The 22,824-nt window shown below is 43.5% G+C and overlaps 2 protein-coding genes across 3 annotated transcripts in view; one reads left to right on the forward strand and one right to left on the reverse strand.

Annotated features, from left to right (window-relative positions):
* prr36a (proline rich 36a) overlaps positions 1 to 8,969 on the forward strand; it is a 35,964-nt gene extending 26,995 nt beyond the window's left edge. For both annotated transcript variants that reach the window (XM_051070704.1, XM_051070703.1), the window contains exons 4-6: positions 1,213 to 1,392; positions 1,558 to 4,233; positions 6,363 to 8,969. In XM_051070704.1, the coding sequence (XP_050926661.1) occupies positions 2,505 to 4,233; positions 6,363 to 7,459 (2,826 nt within the window). In that variant the 5' untranslated portion in view covers positions 1,213 to 1,392; positions 1,558 to 2,504 and the 3' untranslated portion in view covers positions 7,460 to 8,969. The remainder of the gene's footprint in view (positions 1 to 1,212; positions 1,393 to 1,557; positions 4,234 to 6,362) is intronic.
* A 480-nt stretch (positions 8,970 to 9,449) lies between these two features.
* Positions 9,450 to 14,239, reverse strand: lg5h19orf67 (linkage group 5 C19orf67 homolog). Its single transcript, XM_051070705.1, is given in 9 exon segments — positions 9,450 to 11,646; positions 11,798 to 11,904; positions 11,906 to 11,951; positions 12,049 to 12,279; positions 12,446 to 12,546; positions 13,048 to 13,192; positions 13,277 to 13,475; positions 13,793 to 13,897; positions 14,073 to 14,239. Coding segments are annotated over 8 exon segments (1,053 nt in total). The 5' UTR covers positions 13,890 to 13,897; positions 14,073 to 14,239; the 3' UTR covers positions 9,450 to 11,519.
* Positions 14,240 to 22,824: the final 8,585 nt, after the last annotated feature.

A 22,824-nucleotide genomic window follows, 5' to 3' on the forward strand; every position in this document is an offset into this window, starting at 1 on the left:
CAGGGTGCTGACACATGACAATAGTTCATGCTGTTGTTCTGCTTGTTTTAGTTGAGCTGCATTACAAATTAGTATTACCTCTGTAAGGTAAAACATTGTGAATAGCAGGTTATGGAAATGTGCACAAAAAAGTAACTTTTAGTTAAAAAGTAACATAGATGATGCATTGTATTTTTTGAATCTGGATAATAACAGCTTTGATTGATAAACTACAATTTTATGTTTATGTATCAAGTTTTGGGTTCAGTCCATTTTGTTGAATGGGTTTGGTTACTGTTTAGTTTTCTGAGAATTTTCTTTTCTCTCCTCTGGACTGTGACAGGAATAAAAATTCAGCATCTGGTCAGCTGCAGATCAGTCAAGTTCAATTGGGCTAGGAAACAAAGATGCAGGGATTTGTCGGTAATCTTAAGGCCAACTGAAAAACTCTTTTGGCGACTTTGGACATTCAACACATTTGCTAGTGTTGACATCAAGATTGGTTCAAATCTGCTAAGTGAACTAACACAATGTCAAGTTTACTGTTAACAGTGTGTCTGTGCTGAGTGAAGATCTAATGTGAAGGACAAGGATGTGTAGAATGTGTACTATTAGGAGAGCCTAATAGAAGAAGAGAGGAGGGTGGGGACGGGAGTTTTCTCTTGTTGTAGCTGCAGTTGGAGTGATTGATTGGATTAGTACACTGTCGCAACAGAACTTGTACAAACTGAACTTCCCTCTCCTGTTTTTAATTGTGTTATTTTACCTGCTGGTCTCTTTGGTCTCTTTCACCTCTTCATTTCTTTCCTTTTGTTCTCTGTTCTCTTTTTTCTGCTCACCACTCATTTTTCCAATCCTCACTCTCACCACAGAAACCGTCTCCTTTTCTTCTCCTGTCACTTTTCATTTCCTCAGTTCTCATCTCCATCTTCCATCCATCTGTTTCTCTTTCACATTACATCCTGCCATTGTATCTTGGTAGTGAGTGGAGAAGGAAGGAGGCATTAATGTGGCAATAGATGGATAGTGCTGCGTTAATGGGTTCCCATTGTTGAAATTGCTTTTGTGGTTTACATTAGAACAGTTCATTTATTTATGCTTGTAAATGCATGTAGAGGTGCAGCATCACATTTCATGTTTGGATTGTTGCCAACAAAAATGAGGCGGTTTGTGTTTTTTTTCTTTTCAGTGTTTGTTTGGCACCTGAATGTGTCCTTCTTTCTCTGCCTCCAGGCCTGCCACGGCTCCCCTCAACATCTCGAACTGCATCCACCACATCTAGGCCCACCACAGCTACAACTAAGCCCTCCACCGCTGCAACTGCAAAAACAGCTGCTTCTAGAGCTACTGTAGCACCCTCTACTGGCAAGACCGCAGCAGCACAGCCTCCCAAAACTGCTGCTGCAAAGAAAGGTTAGAAGTTTTTCCTTGTTCTGACTGAGAGACATTGTCCTGAAGCCCTGTTGCTGAGCTGTATTTGCGCATTGACAACTTGACAGTGTGCTCAGAAATATCATCTGTGGACTGAAATATACAAATTAATATTGATTATTTTTTTGGTTTTTCCATTTGCATCAGATGTTAGTCGACCACCTTCTTCTGCAGTTGCTAAGAGACCTACAACAGCTACAACAACAGCTACTACCAAAAAACCTGAACCCTCTAAACCCACGACCACCATAAAGCTCAACTCTGCCTCCAAACTGTCTGCGACAGCAAAGACAACAGACCCCAAGGCGTCACAGTCCAAAACTCAACAGCCTGCGAAACCTCCCACAAAGAAACCTATAGCTGTTGTTCGGTTCCCTGCCTCTAACAAACCACCCCTCGGCCGAACCCCACCTGCCTCTCCAGTCACTAAACCTGCAAATGGCAGCATCTCTCAGGCAAAACGTGGAACCAAACCCACTCAGGCTGTCCCACCTTTCACTGCTGCCAGGAAGACAGGGGTTTCAAATACTACCACACCTGCTGTAGAAGCACAGGGTGCTGCTGGTGCAGCAGCAGTAGCACCTGCCAGTGCAGCGGTAGCAGCTGCCACAGCAGCAACTATTCTCGCAGAAACACAAGCAGAAGCCCTGGTGGCCTTACCGCAAGGATCAGTCCTTGCTGCCTCTGCACCAGAAGAGGTCCCTCCTCCAGTCTTGGCACAGGATACCCCATCAGAGGCGGTGCCTCAAGAAACAGCTCAAATCCATGCAGCTGCTCCCTCTCCTCCACCAAGCCCTGTCACGACAGCCTTACCACAAACATCTCCACCCCAAGAACAGCCAGAAAGCAGTGCTCCCCTACTAACAACGCAGGAGCAGATCCCTGCCCCAGCTGAGACTACATCACCACCTGTGGCCTCCCCTCCAGACCTGTCTGAAGAGTCTGTTTATTTGTTAACAAACCAAACCCCCTCCACATCTAAAGTCCCCCCAGCAGCAGCAAATGCCATCCCTCAGGTAGCTCCTCCTACCAATCTAAATGAGGACGAGGATGAAGAAGAGAGAGAGGGAAGCCAGCTGGTTTCTGTGTCTGAAATGAGTGGGACCACACAGCCCACAGAAGAGTCCCGTCCTGGATCAGCTGGACCAGTGGGGGGGTCTGCTTGGCGAGCAAGTGGAGCCTTGCTCTCTGAGCTGGACTCTGAGGATGTGAGCGGCAGCCAGCAGGGTGCGTCTGAGTTGAGCGCCCCTGGTGTCCTGGAGGGCACAGAGAGCATGGATGACCTGGGAGATGGCAGCCTCAAAGGAGCCATTGACATGGAAGGAGCCTCAGCAGGTTCCCCTGACTTTGAGAGGGTTCCTGACATACCAGTTAATGACTTTGATGAGGACGAAGATGATGACGACGATGACAACGATCGGGTATGTGACATGGACGTGGGCTCAGAGCGGACAGATGAGCCACAGAGACCCAGGCATGACAATGATGTGGATGATGAGGAAGAGGATGAAGACGTGGAGATGGCTAGTGAGGGGGTGACGGAGAGCGGGCTGGAGAGCTATGGGAATGCAGATGAGGATGACTTTGCTGAGGATGAAAGGCTGGACAACTTGAACAGAGTGGTCCAACCGCCGCCTCCCCCTCCTCTGCTGCCCTCTGCCCCAGCTGCTCAGTGGGACCAACCAAACCCCTTTGCTGATCCCTGGGCAGAACCTCTTCAGCCACAGCAGGTTCTTGAGCATGTCTCCCAGGTGGCAGGAGCAGCCGCAGCCAGCCCTTTGGCAGATCCCTGGCAAGCAGACTCTGAGACCCCAACTCAGGCTCCAGCCCAAGCCTGGCTGGAACTAGGCTCTGCTCCTTTTGCCATTGAAAACCAAGAGGCTCATCATTCCTCTGTCAGAGATAACCCACAAAATCTTGAGGCCCAAATGTACTTTGATCAGTCCATCTCAGCCCCGATGCAGACCCTGGCCCCGGCTCCCCTCTCTGCCCCAGGAATGTCTCTGTCAAGCACCCTGAGCAGTGAGACCAGCACACCCGAGGAACTCGGTGACTACAATCGAGATGGGAGGCTCCATCCTCAAGATACACAAGCCCCGGTGCTGTCTCCTCAGCCTGACCTGGACTACCAGGACCTGGGCATCCACTTGGAGAAAGGAGACAGAGATGGAGATGAGGAGGCGGAGGCAGAGACCCTGCCGGCCGATGAAGTCCTGGGGGGCACCGCAACCGCCCCCGCTTCCAACCCTTCCTCATCCTCAATAACGGAGGACGAGGCCAGCGACACAGAGGGAGAAGCTCAGTTGGACGATTCCCTGGAGACTCCAGTAGTCAGCCACATTACCTTCGACAGCCAGCCTACAACACAGCGCTGCCTGTCCACTGTGGCGGAGGGAGAGGAGGCAGAGGTGGAGGAGGGCTGCGTAGGTGAAGACACCACCCCACCATCTGCTACCTCCCTGGCGTCTTATGGCTTTGACACCATGACCACAGCTTCAAACTCCAACGCCCAGTCCACAGGGGAGAGCTGCATTAAGAGCCCCGGCATCTTCTCCCTGGAGGAGCTCCCCGAGGAGGCCAAGGAGCCCTGTCTCATCCCGCAGCCTCACAGCCAGCCGTGCCTCGCAGAGCAGCAATACATCGAGTGTGGGAAACAGGAAGCAGAGTCAGCCGATCTTGTCCGGGAGGAAGCGCCGGGGTCAGAGGAAGCCCCAGACCCTTCGTCAACTCTGTGCACTTTGCAGCAACCAGAAGAAAACCCAGATGACATCCAGCCTCCGTACTATTCTGCTATCTGTGAAAAGACTGAGAACTCTTTTGCAGGTAATGTATAGTTCATCATCTCCCTAACAGCCCGAGTAACGTCCCTTGTCTCCTTCTGGCCCTGTTCTAGCCTCCCAAAAAAACCCAATATCTCACTGTTGTAGTTCTTGTTGTCAGTGTTTGTCCTGAAATCTCTGGGGGTGGACATAATCAAAGTTAAACTTCAAAAAACAGAGAGCAAAAAAGGGAAGAAATAAAAAGAGGACAGCAGTGGCTCTTCCCTCTGATATAACATTTCCATTATGAGTATATGGCTTAAATTCCTGTATGTGCAATAGCTACTACTATTTACTCCTAATGTGTGAGCGTGTCTGGGTTTTAGTTGCTGTTTTATTTAACACAGAATTATGTGGTTGCCCTGAACTGGCATGGATTTGACTTGTCTGTTTACAGCTCTTAAAGAGGGAAAAACAAGAAAATTAAGCATAACAAAAGAAATGTGGATTGAACTGTTTAACATGTTTTCATGTGTATTTATCCCTATACTTTTTACTGAACAAAGCTGATAATTGAAAATGAGTTTTGATTGTATATTCATGTTTGATTTTTGCTCTCCTACCGTACAATACAGGCAATCTTCCTTATCCTCCATCACTCCTCATCTTTTCTTGCACTTTAAATTGTACCCCAGCTTTTTTTCTTGTGTTTATCCATCTTTTGGAGTAATGAACCTTAAAACTTTAAATAAAGATTAGATTTTTACCATGATTTACTCTCACTGTACAGTTTTATTGAAATGAGCACTCGGAAGTGGGGAGTGTAAGGCATATTTATGGTCTGTGGATCTATGTGTAAGACTAATCATCCAACGCCACTGGTATTCATTTTCAAACAGTGGCTCTATACATCTTATAATATTGCGGACACTTTCACTTACAGTAGTTATCAGCCTTATCATTGCTTTACACTCACACAGACTCACATAAGGTATGGCCTTACCTCTGAAAACTGGACAGGATAAACACTTCACGCCCAACCTGAAAGACTTGACTGGCCTGAAAACCACATTACTGGAATGAATCTGCTACGAATCGATCATCTGTGCCGCTAGACCTTCTCCTCCCCGTGGATTAAACTTCGGCATCTGAAGCAGTAAAGAAGTTTGACGTCTCATTGTCCGGCCTCAAGAGAGGGCCAACACCGCTTACTCTGCTGCTACTTTAATTTCCCTCCAGTCTACTGTGGGTGTGTTGCTGTTTTAGCTCTTTTCTACTGCCTTATTATTATTATTATTTTTAGCATTCTTGCTGCACTGTTCTACAGCGATGTATTAATGTTAACTGAGCTTATGCATGTCACTGTTGCACAATGACTTGACTTTCATCTCATTACTTTGGTTCGTTCAGGGTCAGCCAAATAGCTTGGCTTTAAGGCGGGATGTAGTTCAGTCAGAATAATGTCTAGCCATAACTGGATTCCTTCTAAAGCCAAGCTATTATTTCAGTTTTCTTGTGATGCTGGATGTCTATAAATGCATGTAGAGCTTTTGCATGTATCACTGGTTGACTAACTATAAACTCCATTCACGGGTGATGACCGCTCGCAATAAGCTTCTCTGTGGTTGTTTATGTCTCACCATAGTTGATAGTATTTGCATATACAGGAAGTTGGCTGCTTTTTTTTTTTGCACACAAAAATATCTCTGGGTGTCATTTTTTTCAAATATATATTAAAAAGAAAAATCACGTGAAGTATGCACAGATGCTCTCTGAACAAATTTCACCACCCTGACTCCAGTCACCACCCCCAGTCACCTCACCTTGGGCCACTATTTTCTGGTGTGTTCACTGTGTTTTTTTACACAGATACTATGAATACTTAACAGGCTGTATGTGTCACTGCTGCACAGCTTTCAAACAATGTCCCACTCTCACTTGTTCAAAGTACAAAACTACAAATAATTGCTGGTCAGTTTGGTGCTGTAGGCTACTGGCAGACCTTTGGGCTTGGCTTCACAATGCTTCCACTATTCCTTCAGCAAGTATGGGCCTCTGAAGGCCACCCCCTTCCCTCTACACCCTTCTGCTTGTACTCACTCTGCACTGCTGTCACTGTCCTGCTGCCTGTGACTTCTGTTTTATAACATCACGCTACTGTAATTCTTCCTTCCCACTTCCTCTCACACACAGGCTTCACTGCACTACCGCACCCCCACCGCCGCGATCACGCAGCATACCCCAGAACCTACTGCGACATCGTAAAACCTCTCGTCGCCTCTGCCACCCCGCCGAAGCTGACCTGTGCCGACCTCCCGCCCAGGAGCCTCGGGGGGCAGGCGCTGAGCCCCCAGCTCCGCAGGCTGGAGCAACACCAGAGACAGCTGCAGGAGCTGCAGCAACGCAGGGAGCAGCAGAGCAGACCGCTGGAGGAGGCGGAGCAGGAGAGGAAGAGGAGGGAGGAGGAGGAGCAGAGGAGGAAGAAGGAGGAAGCAGAAGAGGAAATAAAGAGGAATAAGGAGGAGGAGGAGAGGAGGAGGAAAGAGCAGGCAGAGGTGACAAAGAAGGAAGAGGAGCTGAAGCAGAGGAGAGACCTTGAACTGCAACTGCAGCAGCAACAGCAGGAGCTGAAGCAAAGGCAGCAGATCATGCAGTGGCAGCAAGAGCTGCAGCAGTCTAATAAAGCTCAGACGGTGCTGCTGTCCCCCTCCTCTGGCCTCTGCACCATCTATGAAGCCCTAGAGAACAGTGATGAAGAGGAGGCTGAAGATGAAGAAGAGGGAATAAATGAGCTGAACCTCACAGAAGAGAAGAAAGATCCCGAGCAAGAGACGTCAAATCAAGAAATAGATGACGACTGTGAAAGGGTGACATCAGATGAACATCGAGACTCGTCACCGTCAACAGAGAACCCTCCTCCTCACCCAGACTCCCCTCAGACACCCAGCACCCTCTCCCAGGATGGAGACAGCTCCTCCCCGTGCCCTCCTGAGTCTCCTGAGCGCCCTCCTCCCCTGGACCTGGACTGGGGGAAGAAAGTGGACATAGTCCAGCAGCTGATCAATCAGACCCTGCTGCTGAACGGTGATGGCTGCTCCTCCCTGCTGCTGATGCCAGGGGGTGCAGGAGGCACTCTGAGCCCCCTGGAGAGCAGCCTGTGGCCCAGCCTGCTGCCTCCACTCACCCCTCCCTCTGCCACTGTCACCTCTGTCAGTAGTTTCTCCCCAGAGGCCACTGGAAGCTCCCCACAGGGAGAGTGGACAGTGGTAGAGCTGGAGACTCATCACTGAGGGATATGAAACACAACATCTGCAGTACTGTTAACCAGTAACAACACTCACAGAGCGATGATGACACAAGTGCTGTCTGTACACACAGAAACACACACACACACATACGTATACATGTGAATTCAAGCACACACACACAACAGGGTGATATATATATACACACGTGTGCAGAGCAGGCCACAATTATTGTCCTGTTACACACAAATTTACATTCATATTTACTTGTGGAACAGCTGTGAACAGCTGCTGAAACTGAAGTAAATATTTGGGCTGGAAAAAACTCCAACCACAAGGAAAAACTCTTAAAGAAGATAAACTACACCACTTAGTAGATATTCATCACATTGTACTACATGGTCAAGGGTTGTTTTAACATGTCATTTCTAAATATTTCAGAAAAAGAGAGAGATCAGTAATTGTTTTGTAGTGATGAATGTGGCAGAGTATTACAGTTCAGTTCATCACAAAGATAATGAATGAGCCTGATAAACTGCCCAGTCCTATAGGTAGACCCTAAACTTTGTGGTGCTGTAGATCAGTGGTTCCCAACCTAAAAGGGGTCACACAATAAATCTGAGGAGTTGCAGGAGGGTTAAAAGACCAGAAGAAAAAACGATTTCACCACAATCTGTAGACAGGAACTTTAAGGTTGGGAACCACTGCTATAGATTCACTTTGAAGACACAGGGATTTTTCACTTTACTTTAAAACCAAGTACATTTTAACACACACACACACACACACACACCACTGATTCTTGGTGGTGCTACAGTTAAACAGCTGAAAATTTCTTCTAGGTATGTATGCTGTTTACTGATGCAAAAAAAGTTGAGGGACTTTCTTGTCCTGAAGAAAGACTCTCAGGCAGTGTTTATCCCCAGACTCACTTCCACTCCCCATCAATGTAAATGGTTAGTATCAGGGCTTAGAAAGTTGAAGATTGTTTTACGGCCATGGTTATGGTAAGTCAGTGAAGCAGGCCTAAATGTTATTTTCCATGTGTTTTATTTTCTTTTTTGGGCACAGGAAACTTTTCTAACTTTTGACTTTTTTATATTATAACTCTAACACAGTTTTTAGTTCAGTATATGTTTTGTTTATTCTCCCCATATTAAGGTATCATAGAGGCAATGATATAGGTCTTCATTTACCTTTTGTTGGCCTTACAATAGTCAACAATAGAAAGTAAATTCCCCTCTGGTTGCTGAAATTCCACAAACCTCCCCCAAAATAGCGCAGACCCAGACGCTGTCCTCAGTGTTAACTACGACACTGCCTGAGAGTCTCTGCTCAGGGGAAGACAGTCTGTGATGCTGCCAGTGAAGAACCTGCGTCTCATCTCTGTCTTCCAGAAACCTAAGAAGACAAACACAACACAACAGCACGCTGAAACTCAGCTCCTCTCTTACCTCACACTTGATATCCTACACCACGGCAAACACAAACTTTACAGACTATAATATTACATTTCAATCCTGTGTACACACACACACACACACACACACACACACACACCACACACACACACACACACACCACACACACACACACACACACACACACACACACACACACACACACACCTGAAACCATGTGATTACTGATCCCATGATGCATCACTGCTACTGACTCAACAGGGTGGAACTGGACACTTTTCTTTATGCCATATCTTTGTGCCATGGGTGCACGCACATACACACAAACACACACACACACACACACACATACATACACCCCAACAGTGCCAAATGGCCACTATTAACCTAAGGTAAACACACTGCTAGATTTGGCTGTTTTTATTTCTGTTCCTTACCTGTAGCCCCTTTAACTGAAGCCAGAGCTGTTCATACATGTTGACATGCCTCCATGTCACCTTATTTAAACGTGGGGATACACTGGAGATTTCTTGCTACTGAATAATGATAAAAGAACACTGATTCCCAGATTGCACTTAATCAAATTCCTGCAGTCTAACATGTTGTTTAGCTGGTTATTTACAAGTCCCTGTTGTTACAAGTCCCTGTTGTTGTCCTCTTTCCCAAATTACTTTGGTCTAATTTATTTGCAGACTGACGTCAGAGAAACCAGCATCCTTACCAAAGGTCAGTACGACGTGCAAGCATTTCCCTTTGAAACACTGGAGTCAGGCACTAACGAGGTTTTAGTTACGTGCTTATGATTGTGTTGATAGATGCTGAAGGTTAATTTTTTGCAAGTAGGTCTCTTATGGTAAAAATCACTGATCTGTAGCTGCACGTGAACTTTTTCCAAAGGTGTAGTCTTCCTTCCTTCAGATTCTCACGCTCACGTTAAGTGACATTACTTCAGTCACACACTACAGACAGATGATAGCCTGTAATTACACCGGCCCTCTGCTCTGGTAATGCTCAGTACACAGGACTTTATTACTCTGGGTTTTAACCGATACTGCTGTGAAGGTCAGGGGTCACTGTATTGTGTCATATGAGGAGGAGGAGTATTATTACGGGGATGGGGTGGGGTGGGGTGGACGACTCTGGGAGGGTATCAATATCAGGTCAATCTGGGTATAAACTGTGTATTAATGTTGAATCTGTGATGAGCTACGGTATGATAACGTGTGTGTTTCACTGGTTGTAAATGTTCATATCTGTGCTGTATGTCGATGTCAGTCTGTTGGATGCTGTGTGTTTGTCAGTCAGTGCTATAAGTAGTCTTATTGAGCTTCACTCTAATGTCACAAGTTTAAAGATTGGGGAATTCTTTAAAGCCAGCATCTGTAATTTTCTAACATCATAACTGGAGAGCACAAAAATGATGATTACTACAAGAGACTGTTGTCAGAAAATTCATGTCCATTTGAATCTGTTTTGTATTTAGCCAGCTCTTGGGCCTGACTTGCCCTCCAGGGTTGAACGGTATAAAGGCTGAATTGTTTATTAACTGAAATGAAGAGATTTGGCATCCAGTGCTTTAACCATAAATGACTCTTAAGACAGATTCTTGCCCTTTTCCCACCACTGGATCCAGCAAAGAAAATCCCCCCCCTGCACCTCCAGGCAGGACACGTTATATTCCCTGCGTTTTTGACAAAGCTGGACTTTTTAAATGTGCTTTTGCAAAACATGTCTGTGTAGTGTTTTTGCAAGTGTTTGTGTGTCCATTGTTTAAAGACTGATCACTGTAATGAAGGGAAACTCCACTTTACTTTTGTACTTTAGAGATCTAGAAAGTATAGTAACCCTTGAAGAGTCATTTATAGATTTTTATTGAAGTAGAGGATGAATGATGTTGGTTGTAAATTGTAGATTTTATTCTCTGTTGTAAGTAAAATGCCTTTCTTTATGTGTTGAGCTGAATGGTCACAAGGTCAAACTGAACACAGCAGGCTGAACTCTCAGTGAACAATTTTATTTGTTACTTTTGCTCAAAGTTGTTAAATCTCCCATTTTGGATATTAATTTATTAAAAATGAAGTGAGGCTTATGTGTACTAATTTAAACAACTTGATGAACCCGTTGAAATGAAGTAAATCGGGCATTCCTCACTTGTGGGGCCCAAATTATGGCAGCTTGTTTGAAAATGTAAAATTTTCCTTATTTGACTTTCTGAAAAATGGAAACCTGTGATTGTGTGTAATTATTTCAATGCAATGTTTAATGTAAATAAAATGTTTTTTAATAACACTTCTCGACTTCTTTACAGCGCAACAAAATGCTCTTAAAAACGTGTGAACTTTTGAAACATAAAATATTAACAAACTCTAATAAAATCTTTTTAAAGATTAACATTAACACACTGAACAGAGTAAAGTGACAAAACAGTGTGCAGACTCATCACAGTATAAAATAACTTTTACATAATCTGACTGAGATGATAAAACTATGGCTAAAAGTGTAATACGTTACAGGCGTGTGAGGTACAGCTCACGCAATTTGGCACCAAAATCCAGACGTATCTGAAACCACCTTAGAATCTCACAATAGCTGCTAAATTGGTCCAGTTTCATTCCACGTGCTGTAGAGAGCTAGGTGTCATATGTGCACTGACACACACACACATACTCCTACAGGGTGTACCATCACTCTGCTGTCTGATGTGACAACAGCAGCTGCTGCAGGTAGTCTGTAGCACTGCAGCTAGATGGCTCTTCGCTGCCCAGGAATAACAGCTTGTGATAGCTGGCTTGAGTAACCTCGCACATGATCCTGAAATATGAACACATACATATGTACCGTGTGTACTCATGTAGAGAAGCTGTTTCAGACATGCTAATGAGGATCCTGGATGCAGCATGGACAAATCACCAAATTAAAAACATTCTCGGAGAAATGAATGAAGACTTGTAAATAAGTATACCAGTTGTAGATGTCCTCTGTTTCGGGGTCTGGGTTCACCTGCACCCACTGACCGATGGACCACATCCTCACCACGTTGCCATGAGAGACGCCTTGGCTGTCGCCCTGTAGCCCCTGCATGTGCGTTGGGAATGTCCTCATAGCACAGGAAGTAACTTAAAAGGACACGAATGCAGGAGTAAGATAAAGAGTTTTAAGTCAAGAGAGGACAGAGGAAATAGAGGGTGGAGAAACTGCATCATCCAGACTCACTACTCTGTGCCTCCAACTGTCTCTGCCCTCCTGTCGTCGCTCTCTCCACCCTGCTCTCCATCTGCCTGCTCCTGATGCTGCTGCTCGTCTCGGAGCCTCTCCACGTTCCACCGCATTCGTTTGTACAGGCCCACGTCGACCCGGGCCAGGAACGGCGTTGGCTTACAGTAGCGGAATGCTGTCAGCCTCAGTCGGCCGAGCTGACTCTGACCGATGCAGAAGTGAGATACGCTGGGAAAGCATATGTCTGTTTGTTAGGTTGTATTTGTGCTACTGTATCTGATTTTTTTTTCATATTTGAAAACCAAACAAAAATATTTACGTATAAAAATGTTCAGACATTAGGACACAGTTATCAGTAGAAACTTGTCTCGTTCCTTTGTGTGTTTGTGTGTACCTGTTAGGCTCAGTTTCATCCAAACAGAGGAGACTGTGGCTGGCGTAGGTTAACACCAGCTGCTCCAACCTGTCACACAGCTGCTGAGAGAAGTCTAGCAGCTGCACACAGATACACACACACACATTGTATAAGTTTAAAGTAGCAGTTATACCGTGGTGTTTTCATACAGTGAACAGATGGTCTTCTCAATCAGCAACAGACAGGCTCTGCTTTAAGATACTGGATCAGGAACAGATCTAAATTGCTCTGACAACACACATCTCTCAACACACTGTACTCTACTGAACATTTTTTTCTGCTAATCAAATCCACTGGCCAATAGATATATATACATGGTTTATCACAATAAAACAAGAATATGCCAAATACATCAGAATCAGAGCTTAACATGAAAACAGAAAAGCTCTGTAAATGTTAATATAAACTGTCCACAAAAGTTTGCCAAAGCAAGGTACATTTTGGATATTTTTAGAAACCATGTAAAACCAAGCAGGGAATGTTTTATTTAAAGCACTCTGAAAACATCACTGAGAAATGGAACAAATGTAGTTGCAGTGTAACTTTCAAAACTGAAATGCCCTTTCAAAAGAAACATTTACCTTTGTATACATGTCAGAAGGCAGGTGGGAGTTCTGGGACATGGAGCTCCTTGCTGTGGTTTCCAGGTGGTTAAAGTAAGGCTGACAGGTGTACAGGAAACTTGGTACAACAGCGGCAAGAGCATCTCTCTCTAGATGACTCTGCCTGCCAGAACATACAGAAAAACTTCCTACTGTAGCAGAAATACCCAGATATAAATCAGTGCATTATGGTTACTGCGAACCCTACCCATTCACGAGGCAGTCGTGTAAGTCATCTGCTTTGCTCATGAAGAACTGGAGCTGCAGCTGCATGGACTGAAGGCTCCTCTCCATGCCTCTGACCTCCAGGCAGCTGCAGGCTTCACAGTCACAGCTGCAAGCCGTGTCTTCACCACGGGGTGGCGCCAGAGCAACGTCGGCCAAAAACAACAGCGGCTCATCCAGCTCTGAGACACATTTAACATCATTATTTATAGCAAAACATCAGTATAACAAGGCCGCACTTTAAAAAATGGTCTGTATTTAGACTATTGAAATATATAAAAATGTAAAATTCAAACAGCGTTAATCTCCAACTTTATTACCAACAGCAACTGTGTCTTGAATGGCTGTGGATAATTTGGCTATTTTATTTGAACTCATTAAAAGTGAAGGAGTGGAGAGTTGAAAGTGGACACTCATGTACACATAGGCTATAAGACACATGATTTGACTCTTTGCTCGATGTTTGCTTCGCCCTCTCTGCAGTCTGACTGCCGCTCACCGCTCTTTTCCTCCTCCTGCTGTCGGCTTTCAACCGCTTGTACTCCGGATGGTGAGTTTTCGAGCTGGAGCTCCACTTGAACTTCGATATCTGTCATGGTTTCTGCTGTAGATAAGTCGGTATTTACTACGAAACCCGTTGAAAGTAAAACGCTACTTTAACTGATTATTTTGAAGCTGCTAAATACTGTCTGACCGGTCAGCTTTTCGTCAACTGTTAGCTAATTAACGGAAATGCTAACGATGCTAGCAGTACAAACTAGTTCAAGCAAACAAACAACCTTAGACTGGGACAGTACACTGGTCGGTTAGTTGGTTTGTTGACTAGATTAATCCACACGACAGTTAAATATCCAACCTGGCTGCAGTGTGTCGGTTATAACGTATTAATGACAGATGAGCTAACTTTAATGTTAACTAGCTGCCTCACTAACTGACTTCAGTTAGTTAGCAGTGAAAGGTGAAAGGTCAACGTTTCAAGAAAAAAAATCAAATTAAAAAATAGTTTTTATTTGTAATACTTGCCTTTGTTTGGGGTCTGCCGCAGAGGAAAATATTGCAACTAATGATTGGTTCAAAATAACTTCTTCTTTTTTTATTATTATTATTATTTTTTTTTTTTTTTAGGTCTAATAAGATTAGAACTGAGATCAAAAATTAGCTCATTGATGTCAGAAAAATAATCCATGTAATAATTGAATAATGGTTAAGTCATTTATCAAGCACTTAATCCGCTGGTTTTGGTTATTCAAATGTGAAATAATGTCAGGTTAGTTTATGGAAAACTGTAATTTTATCACTGTTCAATTAGCTTGTTCAAGTGTTTTTTAGTAATCAACAAGGACAGCATTTGCAGTTTGATCTTTATTTCCACAAAATAACTTATTGATTTAGTCCAAATATCAGAACAATGGGACAAGGATTAATATTTGAAAATATGAGCAATTTATTGAGGAAATCAGGTATCATGAATTATTACTACCCTCGCAACACTTGATCTCCACAGACTGAGTCATTAGATGTGGATACATTTGTAATGTGCTCACTGACAGCAGGATGAATCATTATCATACTGACTGTAAATGACTCAGCAGTTTTCATTTTATTTTCTGTTATGAATGTACAGAATTTCATGTGATATATTTGGGAGGAGATGTAGTGTGTATCCTGGAGTGCTGGGGTTACTCTGTTCCTGTTTCCTTCTTATCTCTCTGCTGGCAAATCATTTTGCAAATCAGTTACGCAAATGTGGTCCAGTCCAAGTTCTCTATCAAATTAACTAAAGACACCCACTCACACCACCATAACATCACCTGACCCTCTTATGAGTTTTTTCTCTCTCTCTCTCTGCCTCTCTTTTTTTGATTCTCTCTCCCCCACACACACGCACAGACTGGTTGTTAGTGTTTCTGTTGAATGAGATCAACAGCATCTTTTATTGACAAAAATACCAGACTTCAGACTTGAAACTTGGTCCTCATTCAGATTTAATCCTTCAAACACCCAATTTCTGTTGTTTATTTAGCTGTGCTGTGCATCAGGCTCAGGGCAGTCATTTAAGGTTTAAGTCCTTCAGTATCCAGGGACCCTCACTTGAAAAGGGTCCCTGTTCTTGTCTTACCCCTGTAAAACAGATTAAGGCTATAATTGGAATAGCTTTAAAATGACAGGTGCTTAGTTGACAGTTCCAGTGTCTGGGATTTTTTACTTAATAAATGTCTTGTTTGCTACTTTGTTCTTTCTTTCAAATCCAGAATTTTGGGAGGATTTGGACAGTTGTTGTTTACTATTAGTTATCATTAAATAGTGAAGATACCATAAGGGCTGTCCTAAACGTCGACTATTTATCTATCTATCTTAAAATGGCCAAACCACAAAACTAACTGTGGAGTTATATACTTGATGAAAACAGAGGGCAGAGCAACAGCACGACGCAGGCAGTGTGAGTCTCTCCGATTCTCTCCGCTCTGGTGTCAGGTAAGAGCTGTATGCTAGTCGTGAAGAAGAAGAAGATGAATCCTGCTAACTTTTGTGATTCCCTGAACTTTTCTCCACTACCACCAGCAGGTTAAAGTACACAAGTTTCACTTATCCTGTTAAATACCTCAACATCTATCAGACGAACTGGCATCAGATTTTGTACAGACATTCATAAAATGTCTGGTTCCCAGAGGATGAATCCTGATTCTCTAACTTTTCGTCATCGGGTCAAAATTTAAGGTTTAACACCTCTGATGATGACAAAATACCTACAAAACTAATACCAGTCCCATCAGCCTCAGTTGCACTTTGTTCTTATTTCTGATTAGCAAACATTAGCATGCTATTGCAACAAACTGTTAGCATAGCTGTAGACGCCTATTTACTCTACATTTTTTGACAGCTTTATCTATAGTTTCTAGTTACTTTGTGTTGCGTATTGATAGTAGTGTCAGTATCGTTATTGGTGATTCTGCCCCTTATTACGTGGTATTATATTAGAAAATCTAATTTTGTAATCATCTACCCTTATTGTGCATACAAACATGGTTAGTTCATAAAATAAAATACACTGCTGTAGATGTGACTATTAGCTGTAGCTCTACCTCATCCAGCTACAATATTTAAATAATGATTACCTATAAATACAAAAGTAGAGTTATAGTTATACAAGAGTAATAATAATCCAACAACACACACACACTGTCTCTAAAATAAGCCATTTTCATAATTTGAGTACATTTTGATGATATTAGTATTTTTACTGAAATAAAGTTTTGAATTGAGGACTTTTATTTGCAGCAGACTGTTTTTAGACAGTAGTATTGCAGATTTACTCAGGTAAACGGTCGAAGTATTGTCTCTGTCACTGAGTATAGCGCTGTGTTGCTCAACAGTTGGTTCATTAGAAGTTACTGTTAACAACGACAGCTAGTGCAGGTCACATGATACATCCGGGCGCGCTCCCGCCACCCAGCCCCGGACCAATGAACGCCCGGGCGGCATTGCCCGAGCGTCGGGAGCGCGCCGCTGGGTCTCGCGTACAAGTGTTGTGTGCGTGAGTGAGTGTGTGCTCCTCTCCCGTCAGTTACCCGCTGTTTGAACGTGAGGAGATGCTGTCTTTACCCACAAACAAAGAGAGACGTTTTACTTTGCTGGAGCGTTTTTGACTCCAGCTCGCGGGATATTTAATGGACAGATGAGGTTTCTATTGTCTCTCGTTGTGCCTGTATGAGTGGCTGGTGGAGGACTGACAGGCGGCTTTTTTTGTGCGTGTGTGTGTGGCATGTGATACAGCCCAGAGACTGAGGCGTGTTCGTGTTTCACGGATGTTAACCGGGAAAAGAAGAGAGGAGAGACGGGGCTTTCTTTCATTTCATATAGTCTGTTTCAGCAGGACATGACGGAGGAGCTGCTGCTGTATTTTATGGGGCTCCTGCTAGCTGTTGAATGGCAAGCACCCACAGAACAAGATTAACAATGAGTCTGCGGCTCACTAGTTTTGTTTGGATGCTCTTCTTATGCGAATGACTTTGTCTTTTTATTTTAAACGCGCAAACAGTGAACGCATTTTTTTTTTTTTTTTAACAGCGAGAGAAGTGAGGGCTAGCGTTGGTCAAGCACATTGAAAAAGCCCTGGGAGGATCAATTCAGGCGCGGCCAGGCAATCCAACAATGCGGATTACCTCTTGACTGCCTTTGTGTCAATACAGACTGTTTGTATAAAGTTGACATAACATCCACAGGATCGTTAAGCCGGTTATTTTCCAGCCATCATTTTGTCTTATTGTCTTGGAAAGGAGACAGTAGGTTGACCTGAGGGACAAATCCCACATGTGCACAGGTTGTCTGTGAAACTGCACTGACTGAAAACAGAGCGACAGAGACAACGATGGCGAACGACTCCATACAAGTAAGTTGACGAAGTTCGATGTTTTGCAAACCTGCATACATGTCATGATTTAACTTGTCTGTATAATGGCCTGCAACCTTTACTCTTGGACAGTTGGGCGATCCTTAGCAAGTTCTTAATGTCATATACCCCCAAAATAAATACTACAGATCAGTGGTTCCCAGTTTTTGGCTTTAAATAAAGCAATAGCTACTTATTACCTCTCATCACATCACATGAGATCACATTTATCTTGTTTCCTGACCTCCCAAATTGTGAGCTACTGCACATAACATAAAAATCAATTCGAGAACAGTTTTATGTTGAAATTTAACTCAACAAAATTACATTTCTCTGCATTAGCACCATTATGTCATGCATTAACAGGATTAGCATCAAGTGGGAGAAAGGCTCCTGATTTGCTTGGGGGGGGGACTCCCAAGGACCTTCGGTGGCCCCAGGACCCCACTGTGAGGAGCCACCAACCACTCAGTTGAATTAGAAACGGATAGTTTGTCTCTTGTTAATAATGTAGGATGAGACACTTTCTGGTTTTGGAGAAGGCTCGTGCACAGAGCTCCAGCAAGGCTCTTTAGTACTGGATTGTATTGTATTTACCATTATCTGGGTCCCTTGGTGTCACTGTAGCTTTGTGCCTTCAGAGTGTTGAGGAGATGCAGAGTGTCCACACAGTAGTGTTTATTATAAAACGGTGCATTACACACACACACACACATCATTCCCAACTCCCATTTGGCATTGGTTCCGCCATGAAAGAATTAGCAAGCAGGAAGAGTAGTTACTTTGCATTTTACAGGGAATAGTTGTGTGCTGAGGTAAACACCTATGATTTCCCAATGTAGCATGTAGGCAACAGGTAATTGATTTTTGCTTCACTGTCAAGAGACACTAAGCTTAGAGTGGCACTGTCAAGTAAAACATCTACACTGCATTTATTTTTGAAATTCTTATGACAGGGAGCATGAAGGAGAATGAGGAGGCAGGATGGGAATAATGAAATTCATGCCTTTGAACTTAGTCAGCCATTCTTCGAGTACAGCTTGTGACATTTAAGTCTAAGTGAGTGTCGTGTCAGTGACATGCAGGTGTGCTAGCATTGCGATGCAGGTTAATTTGCCTTACCTGTTTGTCTTGCAATCGTACAGTCCTGTCAGCAATTTAGGAATGTTGATGTCACTCAATTGACAAGTAAACAGCGGAGAAATAGGAGACAAGTTAGCATAGATATACCTTGTAAGTAACCAAGTTAGGAGCAGGTGCACATGTAAATGCAACAGTGGGACAATGGTGATGATGCCTACAACACAGAGTCAGTTAGCTGACTAAGAACAAACAGGTTTAAAAGTTCTGGTTGCAGTAATAGTTGGCTGAAAAGGTCATGTTTAGAACCAGCATTGCTGTATTCTGTGTGTGTGTGTGTGTGTGTGTGTGTGTGTGTGTGTGTGTGTGTGTGTGTGGTGTGTGTGTGTGAGAGAGAGAGAGAGAGAGAGAGAGAGAGAGAAGAGGAGTCACCTTATGTGAGTATTTGTCCTCACCGCTCCTCATGGCTTTAGTCCAGTATGAAATTCACTATTTCAAGGTGAAAAAATTAATTGATTAATTGATCAGTTTCAATTAGCAATATGAAAAGTAATAGGCATGCATTTAAGTCATGTTTCAAGCAAAATCACAGATATTGTCCGGTCCCTGCCTCTTACATGAAGATTTGTTGCTTTTCTCTGTTTTATATCATTTATAACTAATTATATTTTAGCTTTAGACTGTTGGTCAGACAAAACAAGCAAACTGAAGGCAACAAGACTCAAGTCATCTTACGGAAAGGAGCTAAAGAAAATTGTGGTGGACTATCATCATTATTTTTGATGACACACTATGATGACATGATTAATCGAGAGAATATCGGCTAATCAGATTTAGTAAATAACTGCTTGTTGTGATTAGTGGATCTATGTAGATTATCTTTGTTACGTCACAGTGCACGTTTCACGACATCTCCACTGAATGCTCCTTTATCAGTTTTTTTCCTCTTTGCGCAGGAAGTCATGAATTCCAGCACGTGTCTGTAATAAAGTGAGCCACAGTCTGTGCTTAATTATGCTGCTTAAATGCAGCATGTTATCTGACTGCCTTTAAATGCTTTGTGCGGGGTTAGTTTGCCACTTCAACCAGGTCTAATTCTAGCCTTGGTGCCTTGATGTCCGCTGGCTAGACGGCTTAGTTGCTAAACAAATCTAAAAGTGCCTTTACACCCGCTCTGTTCCCAAAACAACAAGGCTTGGAAAATCTATGCCAAACAGATAACGCTAAATTTGGCCATGCCTCATCAATTTGCCTGCTCTGCTGACCAGTTTGGAAGATTTGTCATTGATTGAAGTTGTATTTTTGAAACCACCACCTATAAGAGCTGGAGTCTCACAGTGTTTATCTGCCTACACCATGACATGCCAGCTGATTTTGCCACAGCCCACCCAAGAAGCAGCAGTGATGTTCTTTTCCTAAAAACACAGCAGAACTGAAATAATCTGCAGACAAACAGCAGTAACAAGGTGCTTGAAAGCAGCCCTCACATTTAATTTTTTTCCCCCATATGAGGAGCTGTATCTGTGGGGGAAGCAGTGTCAATGAAAGAAGGAGAACTAAGAAGGTCAGAGGTGAAGTTCTATCATTGATCTTTGTTATGTGAGTTAAAAGGAGACAGGGTCCTCTCAGTGGCTGCTGGGTTGAGGACACTGGAAACCATTATTCCCCTCTTTGTCCTCAGGACCTTTCGTTCTAGTCCAGAAACAAGCGCAAAGAATTGGCCATCACGCTGCTGCAGTTTCATCCCTGGGAGGTGAATCTTGTTGTATTCTGAGTTAAGATGATTCTGACACCTAACGGATATTTTGTTTCAGCCTGGGAATCTGTTTAAGGTGTCAGGTTTTTCCTTGAGACCCAGTCTCAACAGGTGGGGTCAGCGGGGTCATGGGGTCTCCATGTAGCTCTTGTAAATTGTGTGACCTTTTCTGAAGAAACAATACAGACATGTAGATGTCTTCTTTTATAGGTAATAAGGACTGCAGACCTAGATCAGTTTTTTTGAAAGCTAGGTTTGGATAGAGACTATTTCAGGTGAATACAAGGGCATTTTCACATCCAGACTTAATATCAGGTTGCTTAGGAACAGCTATAGCTACGTTTTTGTGGCATTTTCATACAGAGCCTGTAGAAATGAGAATGCTAACTGCTACTGAGATATGATTTTGTATTTGTCTATGCACTCTTAAGATTGAGATTAGATGGAGTTCTCCATGAGTTTGGCATTACACTCCTCAAATGTTGTAGTTATGATGGATAGTGGAAAAAAAAACCCCCAAAAATCAATGCAACAGAACCAGAGATATCAGCTTTTTTTACTCCTTTTTTTATTCCACACATTCTTCTTCCTCGCAAAAGCCAACATTCAGGCGTGTTATGCTAGTAGTGCCTAATGTAGCCTCTAGGCATCAAGCAGAGACTAGCAGCAGGCTGTAAATGTCTGGTAAACTCACTTTTTTTTCTTATTCCACACCATCAGATTTTTTTTCAGCCCCAACCAATGCTTTATCAGACTTTACGCAACTCCCTCTGGGGCCACTTTTTTCATGTGGCATGCATTCATGCTTCCCAATACCTATCAAAACAGATTTTGATGTGTAAAATCGGTTGGATTTCCCCTTTTGAAGCCTCCATTATTGTGGATATGTGGCGGGCAGTGGAGCCCTACACCCTTCCCATGGCGTGCCATTTGTTTGCCCCCACAGGAAGACTATATTAAATAGCCCCAATAGAAGTCTGAACCCAACTGCGTCACACTTCCTCATAAAGGTTAGAGGGGAGACAAGACTGGAATGGAGGGGGGTGGGATGTGTCACTTTACTGTACAGTATGTGGAGGAATGTGCAGTGGTTTTTGCTTGTGTGTTGTTTTGCACATTGTACATTCACTGAAAAATACCCCGACAGCCAAGACACACTCCGGCAGTTTAACAAAATTTATGTTAGCACAAATGTTCATGTTCACAAACGCACAGATATAACAGCTGACACACACATCCAGAGCCAGACACTCTAGGGAATGCATAGGAGTACTTCCCATAAGCCTTACCATGACGTAAGGAGACAGCTATGCACACAGAGTAGGCTTTTCTCAGCACTGCCCTGTGGCCATGTAGGCAGACAGAATCTACAATAATGCATCAAGGAACAGCTGAACCACTGGAGACTTGGAGAGGGACCTAATATTTTCATTCATTTCTGTGGCATCTCAGTCTCTGCTCCCTAGCATGTGATACAATCTCTCACATGAATAATGTTATATTTAGGCTTGTAGGCTTGTAACACATGATCATAACCTCATACTGGCTCTACTGACTGTGTGCTTTATTTTGTCTGACCCACAACTAAATACTCACCATCACTGTGTATGATGGTTTCCTAGCCACTGATGTAGGGTAATCAAGGAGAAAATAAGAGCAGTTAATAGCGTCTCTTTGCTTACCAGCAAAGTTCAAAATTAAAGCAAAAAAACTGAGGCAGATTGAAGTCAAGATACACATGCTTTCATGTCCATCTACCACCATGGAAAGCTGCGTGCTTCTCTACGTAGCCATTGCTGTAGGAAAAATCCATGTTGCATCTCAGTGTTGGACACAGTTAAGGCCAATTCATGCTTTCCGCTTGCACTCGGATGGATGCGGGCAGTGTTGCACTTCTGTTCATACTGCAATCAGGGGTACGTGTGCGCTGACACGTTCCACACATGAGCACTAGAAAATATGATGCCGACCGCCTGACAGCAAGAAGAAGGGCTCATTTGTTTGTTTTATTTGGTTGAACAACATGTTTGTGCAACTGCATTCAACAACTATTAGGAGCAAGGATGGGAAATAAACAGCACCTATGCACGGTTCATGAAACAAACATCCAGTTAACATGTATGGCAGTGTGCTCGCAGTGTGGACAGTCTGTGTGGACTCAGGTTTTGGGCTACACACGGAGTCCTCACAGACTTGGGCAGGTGACAAAATTTACATCTCCTGGACCACCGCTGACTGTGGACAAGTAGACTTTTAGACCACCGTCCTCCAATTGAGTGTCTCCACATTGTGTCCACGACCATCT

Source organism: Lates calcarifer, linkage group LG5, assembly GCF_001640805.2.
Source record: "Lates calcarifer isolate ASB-BC8 linkage group LG5, TLL_Latcal_v3, whole genome shotgun sequence".
NCBI lineage: Eukaryota > Metazoa > Chordata > Actinopteri > Centropomidae > Lates > Lates calcarifer.